Genomic DNA, 15,413 nt, shown 5'->3' on the forward strand with positions numbered 1-15,413 from the left:
AGTAAGGGGCCCTTGTGGAAAGTGTTAGCACCCATGGAGGCTACTAGCTACCAGCTGGAGTCTTTCCCCGTAGAAGTGTGTTATCAGCCATGGCTTCAGGACACATTGATAAAACCTGCATCCAATACAGTCCACCATGTTTCATTCATTTGTGCATTAGGTTCCTTTGAGGCGACAAATTACACCAAATCTAAAGAAGGGTGCCTGAGAACAAACCTGACGCAGTTTCAGCTCGGTGAATTTTGCATAATTATTCTCAGGCTGCGAAAAACGATAGTTTGATTACAGATCAAAAGTTGCTGGGTCATGTTTTGAATTGCGCCTGAATTCAGCGTCTGGGACTTACGTTCAATTGAATGCAGCTCTGCGATGTCACGCGCTGGACCGACAAAGCATATATGCTGCATGCCTGTGAACATAATTGTGTCAACGCCCGCCAGCGCTTCTCATGGCCAATTTTCCAAAATGAGTCTTTAGACGCATCATCCGAAAACAACCACTTCAAAATTATAATGCTTTCTTCAAAATGACAGTTTACCAGAAAAGAATAATTTTACAGGGCGTTTAGGCCAATCATTATTAGACCAAACATGCTTTTCAGCAATAATTTTCTCAGTTACTGTTTTGATCTATTTAAATTATAGACTGTAGCTTTTACCTGCGCCTTGAAAACATTCAATTTTAAATCTAGATCCCTTTTCTCAGAAAATGCAGTGTTTACTGAGCTGAAACTTCATCACGTTAGTTGTTTGGAACCCATCTTTAGATTTTGAGCACTTATGTTGCTACAAAGGAGGATATTGCACAAATGACAAATAGTGGACTTTAACCTTTCTATGCGCATCGCACACACACTTTGAATTGTTAATTTGCTGAGTACCGTGTCAAAAAGGTGTCATCAAATTGTAGATAACTTACTGCGTCACAGACATTTTTACCAGCACTCATTGAACGCTGTTTTAGATTTCTGTAAGGCAAAAAAAAATAAATAAATAACTCGGTGTCTGGTCAGACTATTGTTCCAGAATCCATGCGGCGAAGGGAGGGGAAATGGGGTTGGCCTTTTAAGACTGGCATTGGACACGGAAATGAGTGGCATATTTAATCAAAGAGCAAAGGCTAGTAGTAGCACGTCGCGCGTCATGCCGCCATTGTTGTTGATCAGCTGGCTGCAACTTTGTAACCTACCCGTGGTCTACTGTTTGTGTTCGACATCAACATTACGCAGTCGTAATGGATCAAGAACTACCCACCAATTAGTCTGGTTCCTTGAAAAAAAAACTTGCCCTTCTGCCTTGTGGAGCTATGTGAACTTGCGGCCGGGAATCAGTCTACTCGCAAACATTCAGGCAAAGCGAAACTAGAGGGCGCTGTTTTGAACATTTTGAAAAAGAAAATGGGAAAAAAATTGACGCGCACGTTCAAAATCGATGCACGCGCTGACCAGAGACCGACTATTTTTTTGGCCTAATTCACATTGGTAATGAATGACGTTTCAGTAAAAAAAATGCGCTTCGATAATATCCTTTTAACTAGATGCTACTTGGCCCAGTCACTTGTTATAAACTAACTTACTCGGACTTAAGTGGACGATATATCTGGAAAATATTCCTGCGTTGCTCCTTCCCTGCCCATCCCTGAAATTTGAAAACAAAAATGCGCCTCTCCAACAAGGCATAACTCCATTCAAAGAACGCAAGTTGTTTTCTTGATACAAGTCTCCTGTTTGTCTCTACATTCAGAATGGCCTCCATAACGATGAAGAAATGTTCAGTTTAGATGTGGGAGGAAAACCCCGGATAAATGTTTCGGGGAAACCCACAGATCCCAATAGGGACTGAAAACCTAATCCACACGTGGACCAAGCCAGATTGCAACCCGGCACCCAGAGGTGGAAGGCAAGGAAAGAAACACTACGCCAACCCGACTCCTCTTTCAGAATTCCTCTAGGGATGATCACTTTAGATGGATTCATTCCCAAAGCTTATCCCAAAAGCTGCGGTTTATGCATCAAAACTTTTACTGAAAATGCAAGTTGAGTGAATCGGCTTAATTTGAAGTGCGTCTTATAGGTCCATGGGAGAGTTTATTCTTCTGATTTTTGAAGTGACGGTATTTATTACAGTTGTCAGTGGTGTCGTATTGAATGATCTGCATCCGTCTGCCTGCTCAGGTGAGATAATTCCCCCAGGGCCTTGAAACGGATTGATCGACACGCTTGAATGAGGCTGAAGTTCGCGTCACGGCGATCACGCACCAGACAGAATCATATCAGCTGGGCCGCGCTCATAACAGAGAACAGCTTCCTCTCTTTGAAAATGACGTAATAGCCAGCATCAATCAAATCGCAGAATCTGGTGTGTCGAGGGTTGCTTTCTACTGTAACTTCACATCTCCGAGGACAGTGCTAGCTCCCTGCACGATTGTTGCGCTTATGTAAAGGTGGCATCCAGTGACTGGAACTGGTTGAATGACAACAGTTTCCATCTTCACTTTTCAGCTAGGGTCTAACCCAGTTTAAAATCAGGTTCATGGACAGAATCAGTCACTGGCTCCTCTCTGCCAGGCTATTACGAGTGCAATATCCCTCAGGCTGAAAGCTCCTCCTACAAACTGTAAATCATACTATTTAAAACTCCCTTTGACCCATGTCAGAAGATTTATCTTTCTATTAAATTGGTTTTCACCTTCAACGGACAATTATTGGTATTATTCATCGTATTTGTTTCCTTGACATATTTAAACAAAAAAGCTGGGTTCGTTTAATCATCACGATTCATGTTTTTATTACATTTTTTTCACTTAACAATCCATAGTTCAAAACTGAAGTTGCAGCAACAGAGAACACTTTAAGAGTAAATAAAGGCGCTTATTTTACAAATCCTAATTTGCTCTGATATGCAAATGTGAATGGAAATCAATAGCAAAACCACCCATGCAGCCACGAATAATAACAGAGTTACTAAATTCAAAACCGAACAGCTGAGGATTTCTTCACTTAACTTAAACAAACAATCTGTCGCAATTCACAACAATGATGACTGACGAAATTGATACGGTTGAAAACTGGAAATAGCCACGGAGATCGGATATTTACAAGTTTTATCTTCCATGGATTAGAGGTGTGCGTATACAGAAGGGAAACAGATATACCCTTTGACGTGAAAGACAGACACCCGGAACCCCGTGGATAAAATTGAACCCCTAACAGAAAAGCGGTAAAAGGATCAGCCAACAATCCTCCAACAATTTCTAAGCTATTCTTTGGAATGAGATCAAGCATACACATTAACATATCAGCTAAATGAACACTGTGAGTCACAACAAACTCGGACAAGATATTTATCAATCAATATTACAGTCCATACCCAACTGCAAAATGACGCCAGAAGGCTGTCTGATGGAGATAGAGTTTTTTCAATACAAACACACACCTACACCCATATTAAGTTTTGCTGAGGAAATACCTAAGATGCAACAACCTATTATTTCAGTTTCGTTTTCAACTCCCTGTGTTACAGCTTTGCCCATGACGTTTATAACTGCCAAAAGGAATCCAACGGGTAAATGACTCGATCTGAGTCACTGCAAGCAACTGACTCGGCTTGACTCAACACTAGACCCTCCTCAGAAATATCGACTTGACCGAAAGCTAAAAAGACCTCGATTCTCAAAATAAAAGTATCGTACCGATCCATCATGTTCGTGTCACGTTGTCTGGGTACACAGTGCCTCGTATACCTTATGGCTCTGTGTCATGTGAAGCTACTTCGGAAAAATATTCAAACAGAAAAAAACAAAGGCTGATATCTAATTAATTAATCAGAAATAGATTTGTACAATGTAATTAGAATTTGACGTAGTCAGCGAGCAGCGCAAAAAGGTCCAAATCTGAGGCCGAATCTAAGATCTAAGATCAGTTTTACTTCCTGTTATCTGCGAGCCAGCTTGGCTGTAAAATTCCCTGTCATGGTTTTTGCAACTACACTTCTCTATTCCAGACGTTTCTGCTGTAGGATATAAGCTACGTATACACCATAGCAATGCCCCTGCCCTTCTTTCCAGGTTGACGGGTTTAGGGACCATCGTAGTGTGAAATTTAAACCCCATGAAATTCAAAATCATTGGTGGTATTGCGTATGCCTCGTTGGACAAAAATTAAAATAATCGAATGCAGATAAATTAGAGTGTTTGAGACCATGTGTAGTAAATGAGACAGATTTCAACGGTGTCCACAGTTCCTGCGACACCGCCCCCTGCCGACCTCGACAACGCGGTGATTAAGGTGCAGCAGCCACCGCGGACCCTGCAGCTTTGCACTTCACGACGACAACGCCAATGACCACGCCCCCGAGGATCACAAAGGCTGCTGCGCCGACAGCGATACCTGCAATTGCTCCCGGGGACAGGATGGTGGGCTCCACAGGTTGTGGTGTTGCTAAAAGACGAGAAAAAAACCGAACGTGCCTTGTCACTTGTGAACCCTGAAATGTGTTTTGAACAGGGGAACATTTGTATCATTGGTCTCTTCGTTTGGATGTCATCCCTACGTAGTTTCAAATTCAGACAGCACAAGTTGTACACGCAGTTTCAGAGAATGTTTGACTTGATCGTGAAATCCCCCAGGTGGGGCAGGTGCCATGAACCCCAAAGAATGGTTTTGGGTTTTTTTCTGTTGATTAGAACAAGAGAAAGAAAACTGTATTGTTGTTTTTAGGCGGATTTCTAATTTCCGTACCTCCACAAAGCGTGTAAAGAGCCCCATAAATTAGCTCTTCACCTTAACCAAAAATTGACTCCGAAAAAGTGGTTCCCGATTCAACGTAGGGAAATTCTGAGTCAAAGCAGCATACGAAAAACTCCGTGAAAAAAACACACCTGTTATTATCATTATTATTATTATTCACATCATCTTGTTATAGGAAAAACATCAACTGGTTTTGTTTTCCACTTACCAGTTGCTGTCTGCTCGGGCTCTGGAGACAAAGGGAAAGACAATTCAAGACAATAAAACAGATGCTGAAAATATAACAACTATTCAGTACAATGCTGAGAGAAACAATCACCTCAGGACAGGTCTATTCCTGTCGGAGATGTGTAGGGAAGCCGCCGGACACCTCATTTATTGTGGCGCAAATATGTGCTGGAAATTGGAGGGGATGGGGAAAGGTGATTGCCTGACCATGGAAATTTGAAAGGGGGGGATTGCGACACCATATGCGCTATATTGGGGGCGATGTTTATGATATTAAATTCATACATTAAATTCATGTAAAAACTTACATGAGAACGGCATATTTATAGTCCTTTAATTGTTTTCCCCTTTTTTATTGATATTGCAAGGGGAGTAAAATCAAATCCTTCACAATCCACCTTAGTTGTTTTTTTTTTCATCACTAAAAAAGTGAGGGATAACTCAATAGCCCATCCCCCCCACCTCAAAGGTGGGGGATATATGCCCCCATCGACGCTGATTATTTTATTGGAATCACCACTCACCTGTGACTGTTGTAGATAAATCTGTTGCATTGGCTGTCGATACATCTGTTACAGTAGCTGTCGATAAATCTGTTCCATTGGCTGTCAGTGAATCTGTTGCACTGGCCGTCGATGAAATTACCGTCGTCACATCTTCAGTGGATGTTGTACCACTGGGGGAATCGGTTGTTGATGCGCTACCTCCCGTTGCAGTATCTGAAACTGGGGTGGTGACATATTTCGACGTGACAGTGGTGGGGGTGTGGTCGGTTGGTTCACTGACGGTCGTGGTACCACTGGCTGTGGAATCTCCACCCGTAGTAGTTGTGGTAATTCCGTCCGAGCTGGATGCTGTATCTGTTGTAGTACCGACTGAGTCTGTAGTCATGTCAGTCGGAGCTGATGTCGCAGTAACTTCCGTCGCTTCTGTTGAACTAGCCACAGTTGTTGTCTGTGCAAAGATTTCTCAACACGAAATAAAGTCATTTGTTTTTAATTTTCAGTAAGTTTAAACTTTGGGGAATTGTTACAATGAAAACTTACTGTCTTGGTTGTTGGCCAATGATGTTTTCTGAACGCCTGGTAGCGGCGTAGCCAGGGTTCTCATATAGCACTGGGGCTAGTGGGGAACAGAATTTTCAGGGGGGTGCAGGTCGCAATATTTTCTTAATACAACTATGATTTTCTTTGTTTTTCACATTTCCAGCGGGGCCATGATTTTCTCATGGGAGAGGGGCATGAGCCCTAATTGATGCCTCACTGGGCTACATCACTGACATTGGTGCCCAAGTCTTTGCAGAAGGTGTGTGCATTTGTTAACCATGGGGGAGGAAGTCCGAAGGGAACAAGGGATGCTTCCCCCGTCTTCAGTGGTCAGTCTGTATTTGTCCCAGGTGGTAAGTGTCTGTGGTTATTCTGTTTGACAGTGTTAAACAGTGGGAATGAAAATATGAAATATCCTTTCCTCATTTGGGTTGTAACAAACTGAGCACAACTGTGTTCGTGAGAGTGCTCTTCCATGGTATACAGTACATGTCATTGTGTACACGTGCATATTTATCCTCGGTTACTTTGATCGGTAAAAACTACGAACAACTTGACCACAAGAATTAGGCTAAAGCTTGCCCATGTCAACTTTGTGGGAGGACAGTCAAGCTATAAACAGATATTCAGATGAAGTCCTGTTAAAAAAATATTCATTTTTAATTCCAGAGGGAAAAGGTCCTTTCCAGGAGATACCGTTCTCCTTTCAATATGTCCCCTCACCTGGCACGAGAAATGCTACAGCAGCGATAAGTAGGAGGGCGCCCTTTCCCATTGTGAAGCCAGTCTCAGACCCTTGCCTGCCTTCTTGTAGAAAGACCTGGGAAACAGAGGTAACATGGCTAAAGTGATTTCTGAACAAACATGCAAATTCTCAGAAAAAAAGTTTTAATCAAGATTTGGGCCATATCGATAAATTGGGAGAATTAATGTATAAATTATGCGATGTGCACCTAAGGGCGCTACGACCGAAATGCGCGTTACCGTTGACACTGAGTTGCGATTACTTGCCTGTTGGGAATGCGATAGGGTGCACAGTTTAAACGCTGACGGAGCAGTGGAGCACGATATGACCTAATACACACTGGCCCGACAGTACATGTGGGAGCCTACCTCTGAGCAATAGTTGCAAGGGTTGAGGCAGATCCCCCCCCCAAAAAAAAGGAAAATAAAATACCAAAGAAAACACAAAATGAAAAAAGATATGAAAGTGAATGAAACTGCGTGAGTGATGAACTGGATGACCATAGCGATTGATGGATGGAACATCCAAGCCGTGGACTAGCTCACGCAGTTGATATGTCATCGAAACAGCCGTCATATCAAAGGTGTGAGCCTCTCCACAAGTTGAGTGCCTGAAGCTGCGTTCTGGACGGGATGGGTGGTCGGTCATTCGGGCTTCATGGTAAACCGTACTGTTAGTAGAGCGACTCCTCTTTGGTTGTTGTCAAGAGATTTGTCTCCACTGCCGCACCTATTGGTAAAGGGGTTCTGTATCCGCCATTTTGCATCTTGCCACGATATCTCGCTTCGCAGAACTCGTATGTTGTATCCTGCCTCGCGGATCTCGAATTATGCAATTTACAACTCAAATTAAATGTAATACACCAAACATAAATTGTTTATCAGAATTATTCTTTAAATATTTCGTCAATTGGAATTATATGTAAGTGATTGTTTGCCAGTTTGCAATACACAAATAGTCGGAAATCAGGAGGAAAACTGAATTACATAATAGACAAATAAACAGATATAATTCTTTTAAGCCACTTATGTTTACACTTGGTGCCTCACAGCTTTCAAATAAACCGATTTGATACAGTGTTTTACATTTAAAACGAGATTCGCGCTGCGAGATACGAGATGGCAGACAGAGAACACCATAACTGAAACCTCCAGGTTGGTGTCATTCGAGCGTTTCACAGGCAGTCAGGTGGGTAATGCACTTTCAGTTCATATTCCAGCTGTAAAGCGATGGACTTTTTTCACCTGATCATAAAGGGAGTCACGTCCATGCTGTACACAGTCTCCCATTGTCTGCAAACTACATGTAGTATTTTTAATGTTTATACGGCAAACGAAAAACTTATAATGTTGTTCGGCTTCTGCAATGAAAGTTTGGGATTTCATGGGTATTATTAGAGCAGATTTTACAATGACGCCGACATCTCTCCCGGAAGTAATGCAGTTTGAATCATGTCTTAAAATGCACTGCTTTAACATAGAGAAAAGTGCAAATTGTTACTCCGTCCTCAGCAATTTTGGGGCTTGTCGACAACTTCTTTTTTTTTCCATCTTGTTAGGTGAGAGTTGTTTCTAAACGGCAAGATCGAATCCCCGAAACATGTGCTCTTGACGTCATACTCCAGCACCCCTGACCAAGATGAAAATTGCCACTAAACTTCTGCCCAAGGTTTGGAGAATGGACAAAATGAACGTTGTTATTGCCCCGGTCCTATAGGTGCGGCTTCGTTGGGCTGGGGGGGTTCATCAATCGAAGGGCGCTATGCTTTATTATCAAGAGAATTAATACGATTTCACTAGACCATTGCGTATGATGAGGAAGCACTTCTACTTCAAACCAACGGTGCTACTTTTCCACGCAGAGTAGACGAGTATGTCTTTGAAATGACCTTTATGGAGATTTAAGTGATGATAAACTTATAACAACTCCCTCACAACGAATCTACAAATACATCAAAATCTTTAGCAATACGTCTGCCAAGAGATCGATAGGAGTTAAAATTTCCTTTTGGCAAACAAGTTTTTACCGGTTGCAATGTCAACTCCAAAACCATTCACGTCTAGGGGAATTGATCTGGGAGCAGAATAAAAACTTTTCTAAAGCTTCTGAGTATCTGCACTCTCAGAAAGAGCTCTCTGGTCGACCTTTAACGAGAAGGTCGTCACGGCTAGCATGTCAATCGCTCGCCAAAATTATGATAGTTTTCAAGGGACCCCAATAGGACAACATTCACGACTTGGCCCCCAATTAGTGCGTTTGGGCGTCCATGTTCGCACTGAAATTCCACTTCTCAGTCTTCGGTTGGAAAGTAATTATTCACATCAATATTTGAGTTAAAGAAATCACGTCTTGATGGTACTGTTATCGGTGCCTTTTTCCCAACCAGTAGAGGTACATGTATATACTGGGCTATATTCCCAATGATAATCAATATGTTCAGGCCCAACATGTGGTGCGTATGTGTACAGTATATGTTCGTATACGTCTGACACAGATCCCCAAAAGAAGAAGAATCAAATTTGCCGAGAAAAAAACTCATGACGAAACTTTTTTTGCGGCCTAGGGCAAGTAGTGAATTCTTTGTAAGCCACTGACGTCGTTGTTCATGGTTTTGACTTAATGGTGCCTTTTCGTTTTGTGCACGGAAGCAGTGCTAAAGATTTTCAGTGTCCCCTCAAAACTACCACGGACAATACAGCTGAGAACGGAGCTAAACTCAACACATTATGTTCCTGGAATGGTCTTGGATCATTAGCAAAATGTTGCACAAAAATATCACGAATGTTTGTATTAGTAAAATGCTGTATGCAGTTGACGCTAGGTGTGTGTGATTGTTCCTTTATTTCACAAGTGGTCCATTATGTTTGTCAGAACCGTTATTCATTGCCATGTGCTGACAAATACATAAATGAAGTTTGGTTTACTGCAGGTGCAATTCAATTCAAACAGTGGTGCGTGTGTTAAGCGCGAACTAATTGAAATCAAAAGCTAATGTTATGACCAAACATTATCACCAAGCACCGGTTTCTACGTCAACATGAAAACAACCAACCAACAACCAAACAGTTTTATCTTGCAGTAGAATTAGTGTGAACTGTTCTCTCCTTCCCGCTTGTTTGAAACTGGTGAGCAGGTTAATGCTCCACAACAGCGAGTTAGTGGAGTGCGCAATAAAATTTAACGCCATCCATGCTCTCTTTGTGGTCGTCCTTCGAAATTCCTTTCACTGGATAATTGTTCCTCCTGGGCTTGACCTATCTTCTAGTTTGTAAAAAAAAAGAAATTGAAAGATGGAAGCAATAAACAAATACTTAAAAGAGATTTTTTTGTACAAACATGTAATGTACTACGACAAGCTGAGTGATTGTTAACACGGCTACTTTTTCTGAGCAAACATGAAAGAAGAGTAGTCTCCATTTTTGGAGGGAAGCCTAATCCCCAACAACATATATTTCTTAACCTTAAGTTACTCGGTATTTGGATTAGAATATTTCCTTTTCTCAATTTAGTTTATCAGCTGACATTTTACTCATATGAAGAATAAGCGCAAGCTTATCTAATTTCAGTATTAAACAAGATTTTGAAATAGACAAACCACTTCCATTTCTATATTTATATAACGGGTTTTGCCTTTACCAAACGTATATATTATTATAAAGTCATCAGCTTACTCGGGTGGGTAAGGGCAAAACCCGTTATATAAATTAACATCTCCCCAACGCAAAAATACATCTTGAAGACATTTTCATTTCCTTATTTTATTGTTATTTTCCTTCCGGGACTACTATCCCCTCATCCGCGTCCTTTAGACAACCAGGTCGATAAAAATCAAGGCAAGTATAATACCTCCCTTCTGACAAAAATGTTGGAGAAAGACCAGTGATTGTCTGAAGTTTAATTTCCCTTCCATTTGGGTTTACTGTGTTAACAGTAAAACAAAGATACGGTAGCCGATTGTGTCCGCACCAGATTGCGCCCATGACATTAAAGAGCTCATTTCCCAATAGGCTTTGCCTCGGAGATGCACTTTTTTTTTTACAACTGTAGGTTTCTCCTTCACGCTTTCCAGCTGCGGTCCGAGAGTTCCAAAAACTTACAAGCCTGCTCGGGTGGGATTCGAACCCCAGGTTTTCTGCTTTCTTGCTGCAGACGTCTTCAGAGTGACCAGTGACTCTCCGCCTTTTATATGAACCTTGTCCCTGCATCACATCATTGGCTTGTGTACTGTATCAACCCGCAAACTGGCCAATCATCCATGGAAAACAAATATCAACGTTTTCTCAAACTGCAACATAGCAACTTTGCTGCAGTTTTGTGAAAAGTTAGGGAACTTATAAACTGATGTAATCGGGACATTATTACATCATACAAAGAAATCAGCAGCCATAACTTTACACCGTTGCCGTGGCAACTAATGTAGTGGCCCTGGTAAGTTAAATGTTTGTCCGAGTGCAAAGATAAGATCACTATGGTCCCCAAATCCCTGACAAAGTGTGCTACAGAAATCAAATTTTTGCATAAAAGAAAAGAAACCAACAAACATATACGTCATGAGACTTCACGGTAGGACCTAAACGTCACACGATTTTGAAAATGAAGGTCATTATCATAATTAGAATGACTTCACAATTAAGGAATATGACTATGCGTGAAAGTTATAAAGATCGAGATTATAAAGGTGGTGAGAGTGATCATCAAAAACTAATGAGTAACGAAAACTTTTGTTCGGCCCGCCGCGGCGGCTTTAAACAGTCTGAAAACTTGGTATCGAACTTTGTTTTCAAGAATGGGGTAAATCGTATTTCGTTTACATTTTTCCTATGTACAGCGACGCAGTTTCCATCACGTCACGCCCAGTTTGCCGGCTCTGATGTTCAGCTCACTGGCTCTGATGTCCAGTTCATCACATTTTGACACCCATTTCGTTAAATTAGGATGTTCTTGAAAAACGTTTAAGTTTTAAATGCAGTGTGCCACTTTTCCTTGGGGGTAACTACAGGGAAATAATCATTCTTGCGGAACAGTTTATCTGGTTAGGCTAAAACTTTATTGACACAGAGATGTCTGAAAATATACGTGTATAAGCTTTATAGCAGCACCAAAATGACGCTAGGCCTATTTTTTTTTTACCCAATGTCAAAATCAGAGCTATTCAGTCTCATTTTATTGTCGGGTAATTAGTATTCACATCGTGACATTTTAACTCATTAATTTCTTCTAAATTAAGGAAAATATCAGAATATATTGACAATTAATTTTGCAACCTGTGACAAAACATGAGGTGAGAAACGTTTATTTATGAGGGCCGTTTTCCGATTTATTTCGATCGACGAAAGTTGCTTAATTTGGGGGGGGGCAAATGTACATGCGGTTGATTTCCTGGTGTAAAAGTCAACCAAATATTGCAAATCCAGAATTTCTTTTCAAAGCATTACCCCAGAATGCAAATGTTGAAGTAAATTGGTCAAGGCAATACTTGCCAAAAGTGAATGTCTTTTGACGAAGAACTTAGGCTTGACGCAACTTCGGCGAGTGGTCAAACAGGAAAGTTTTTCCTGTTTATTTCCTCCATTGTGACCCCTCCCTTCATTTGTATATGTGCCGAAAGTCCAGCATAAAAAAAATTCGCAAAAGCTCAAATTGAGTATGATGATATTGGTGAGGGTTGCCACAGGCAGGACGTTAAAATTACGAGATGGTGACAGCTGGTATGAAGGCTAATTAAGATCATCAAGGATGAGTTTCTAAGCTGAACCATTTGGAATATTTTGGGAAATGAGTGTTCAAGTAGAAAGATCGGAGAAAATTTGTGAACGGACATTTCGAGAAGAGCTCTTTAAACTCTCTTCATCGAACAGATTTCCCGAACTAAAATTCTTGAATGAAAAGAAATTATATAAAGTTAAATAAAAAAAAGAGGCGGAAAGGAGGATAATATACAAGATTAAAAAACTTTTGGGAAGAGATATATGATGACGATAATGAAAGCAACGTCAACTGAAGTATTGAGCTCCAGGTCGTACTTACTATAGAAACTATCGGTGCACTCCTGCAAGGGGGAAATTCTCTTCTAGCAATGCTTTTAGATTCTTCAGAATCGAATGCTGCTCCTGGAAGGCTTTAGGTCTTGCCACTCCGACGTTATCACTTCTGTCGCAGGAAAAATGCTTCCACAACAAAGGCTTTGCTCTGATCCACATACCACCTCAAGTGAAAGATCTAGAGCGTATTCAGTGTATTTGTTTAGTTTTCCTTGACGACACTGTTTATCGAAAAACGGGGCATGAACTTTTGAAAGGAAGTCATATTTTGTATATAACCTAATCCAGTCTGCATAATCAAGACAAACTTTCCCCTCCTACCGCGATATTACCGCCAATTGCCATCCAATCCAGTGTGTCCATTCATATTTGACAAGTTAGCTCCGTTCTGGTTGCTGTTATGCCATGCATATTCAATTAGAGTGCAAAATACGCCATTAACACTATTCACACCTGTTTGAAAGCGGTGATCCAATGACATAATAGGTCGGCTCCTGCAGTCGATGCAAATGAATGCGAGTGCTTTTACTACAACCCGGAAGCAAGCAGGAAAAATTATGTGTGTTGTATTGATCAGTCGCGGTTTCGGCGGTACACAGCCCCGGTTGGCATATTTGGCTTGGCTGATGTTATACCATGAACAAAATTATAGTCCTATTCAGTAAGCGCATGTGAACGGAAAAAATCAGCGATTCAAGACTTCAAAGAGAGGGATGGGGAAATTTAATATTTTGGACTAAGTAATGATAATACAAAGAATGTTTTCTAAATGTACAAGAATGAGTGCAGTTGTGAAATTTCGGATTATTCGTTTCATACGTAATATGAAGCAATGGAATTTACATATAGATTGACAAATAATTTTGTAAGAAGTGGAAACGATTTTGAGAAGAAATCTTTAGTCATTTCATTGGCAATGCTCCCTTTAAAATAAACGTCTGTGGTGACCAAGAGCCAAACTACGTTAAAGATATGAAGCTTTTGTGTAAGAAAAACCCCGAACTATAAATTATAAGTCCCCAAATTCGGGATTTATAGAAATATTTCTATGATCCCTCATGATTATGGCATATCTTATTGTAAGAACACTGTGGGATCACAAAATATTAATGAGCTCGCGCACAGAAATACAACGATTTGGTGGAATGCACCCTATTAAGCACGGGGGCAGTCGGTAAGGGCGCCTGGGCGAGCCGCCATCTTGCCCGGATGGCCACCATCCTGCCGAGATCGGCCTCCCAAACCGCGCCCGTGCCACGTCTGCCCATTGGCGGCCCGGTGGCCGTATCGAATGGTCTTTGTCATTCCGCTCGTGACTTCGTCACAAAAGCGGACGCGCCACGATTGGCAGGCTCTCATTGGGCGATCGCTGAAGTTGCGCGTTAACTTCCGGTTCCATGTAAACGGTGATTACTGCGTGTAACTCAGAAAAATATGAAAGGGCTGCATGGCACTGTGATCAGAATATTTTCAAAAATATAATTTGTAATCAGTGCTCTGAATTATGTAATTGCCGAACTTTCGGTAACTGGGTAAATTCGTCAGGGCAGGCAGATTCAGTTCTGAATGAAAGTAGACAAATCCACGTTTATTCCCCCGGATGCCGCGTTCCAAGTTCGAAATTGACGCGCTGCTCTAGTTCCTTGCGCTGTACATCAGATGGCGCTTTCCGCAGGATGCAGACGCTTACGTCACAGAGAGTATGAGGCGGCACGCAAAAGTGCTGCGCAACAGTGAGACCGGGATATAGACGAAAATATAATATATAATCAGAGATGTGAACTGTAATTGCCAAGATTGCGGTAACTGGGTACTTTCGTCAGGGCAAGCAGATTCAGTTCAGCAGATTCAGACCGGGTGTTTGTTGGCGTACACTGCGCAAGTGTTCCACGAAACGGTCACCACGGCAACGCTTGGTCTCTCCGAAGTACAGTTTGCCACAGCAACAACACGTAATGCAATAAACCACATTACTAGTAATGCATGATCCCCGCGTATTCTGTAGCTGCCGCAGGGGCCGATGACCGACGGGCTGTTAACTATGTAGGGGGCAGATGTTACATCTGCGGCGCCGACAAGGGGAATTGCTGCCTGCGTGTGTTGACGGCGAGGCAGAATCTAACTGGGAACGTACATCCCCGACAGAACGATCGCGCCTAAACACGCAAATCGGGGGTTTGGTGAATCTGGAAGCTATATAGTCGCGTCATCCCCGAGTGTACGAAAAATGTTTAAGAACATTACGCACTGGGATGTTTCGAGGGTGGTATGCGAGTACTAGGGGGACACGATCACGTTGCTTGGCCCCGGTGGGTTTCAGGGCCGTTTCGCGCAGGATTGAAGATATATACGGCGTTGAAAGCACCGTCTGTGATAGCCGGAGGGCAACCGCGCTGATGAAAGAAACCTAGCATTTCCTTCCTAAGCGCAGAGAACTCAGCATCGTTGCTACAGATCCTACGCAGTCGAAGAAACTGAGAGTAAGGGATGGAGTTCTTGCACTTGAGGGGGTGAGACGATGGTACGTATTGCAGGTAGCTGTGGGAATATGTGGGTTTGTAATGCACGGTTGTGCCAAGTTTCCGCGCACAGATCTGGACGTGCAC

At 42.0% G+C, this 15,413-nt stretch overlaps 1 protein-coding gene across 3 annotated transcripts; it reads right to left on the reverse strand.

Moving 5' to 3' along the window:
• Positions 1-2,757: 2,757 nt before the first annotated feature.
• Positions 2,758-13,217, reverse strand: LOC110979423 (uncharacterized). 3 transcript variants are annotated; one of them, XM_087140196.1, is made up of 5 exons: positions 12,803-13,217; positions 6,745-6,841; positions 5,500-5,943; positions 4,956-4,976; positions 2,758-4,438 (listed from the first exon to the last, which is right to left on the reverse strand). In XM_087140196.1, the coding sequence occupies exons 2-5, from the start codon at positions 6,794-6,796 to the stop codon at positions 4,281-4,283; spliced, it is 675 nt and encodes a 224-aa protein (XP_086996322.1). In that variant the 5' UTR covers positions 6,797-6,841; positions 12,803-13,217; the 3' UTR covers positions 2,758-4,280. The 3 variants fall into 3 exon arrangements, with proteins under 3 accessions (XP_086996322.1, XP_022090889.2, XP_086996323.1); XM_022235197.2 differs by having other exon boundaries at positions 12,794-13,215; XM_087140197.1 differs by lacking the exon at positions 12,803-13,217 and having other exon boundaries at positions 5,500-5,929.
• Positions 13,218-15,413: the final 2,196 nt, after the last annotated feature.

This window comes from Acanthaster planci, linkage group LG08, assembly GCF_054643075.1.
Source record: "Acanthaster planci isolate LZ-2023a linkage group LG08, COTS_SCS, whole genome shotgun sequence".
NCBI lineage: Eukaryota > Metazoa > Echinodermata > Asteroidea > Valvatida > Acanthasteridae > Acanthaster > Acanthaster planci.

Excerpts from the sequence above, each read along its gene's own strand:
- LOC110979423 (XM_087140196.1), bottom strand. The coding sequence starts at position 6,796 with ATGGGAAAGGGCGCCCTCCTACTTATCGCTGCTGTAGCATTTCTCGTG. Across the intron at positions 5,944-6,744 it reads TGTAGCATTTCTCGTGCCAG|AAATCTTTGCACAGACAACA; the intron begins GTGAGGGGACAT and ends TTTCGTGTTGAG. Across the intron at positions 4,977-5,499 it reads TTTATCTACAACAGTCACAG|AGCCCGAGCAGACAGCAACT; the intron begins GTGAGTGGTGAT and ends CTTTGTCTCCAG.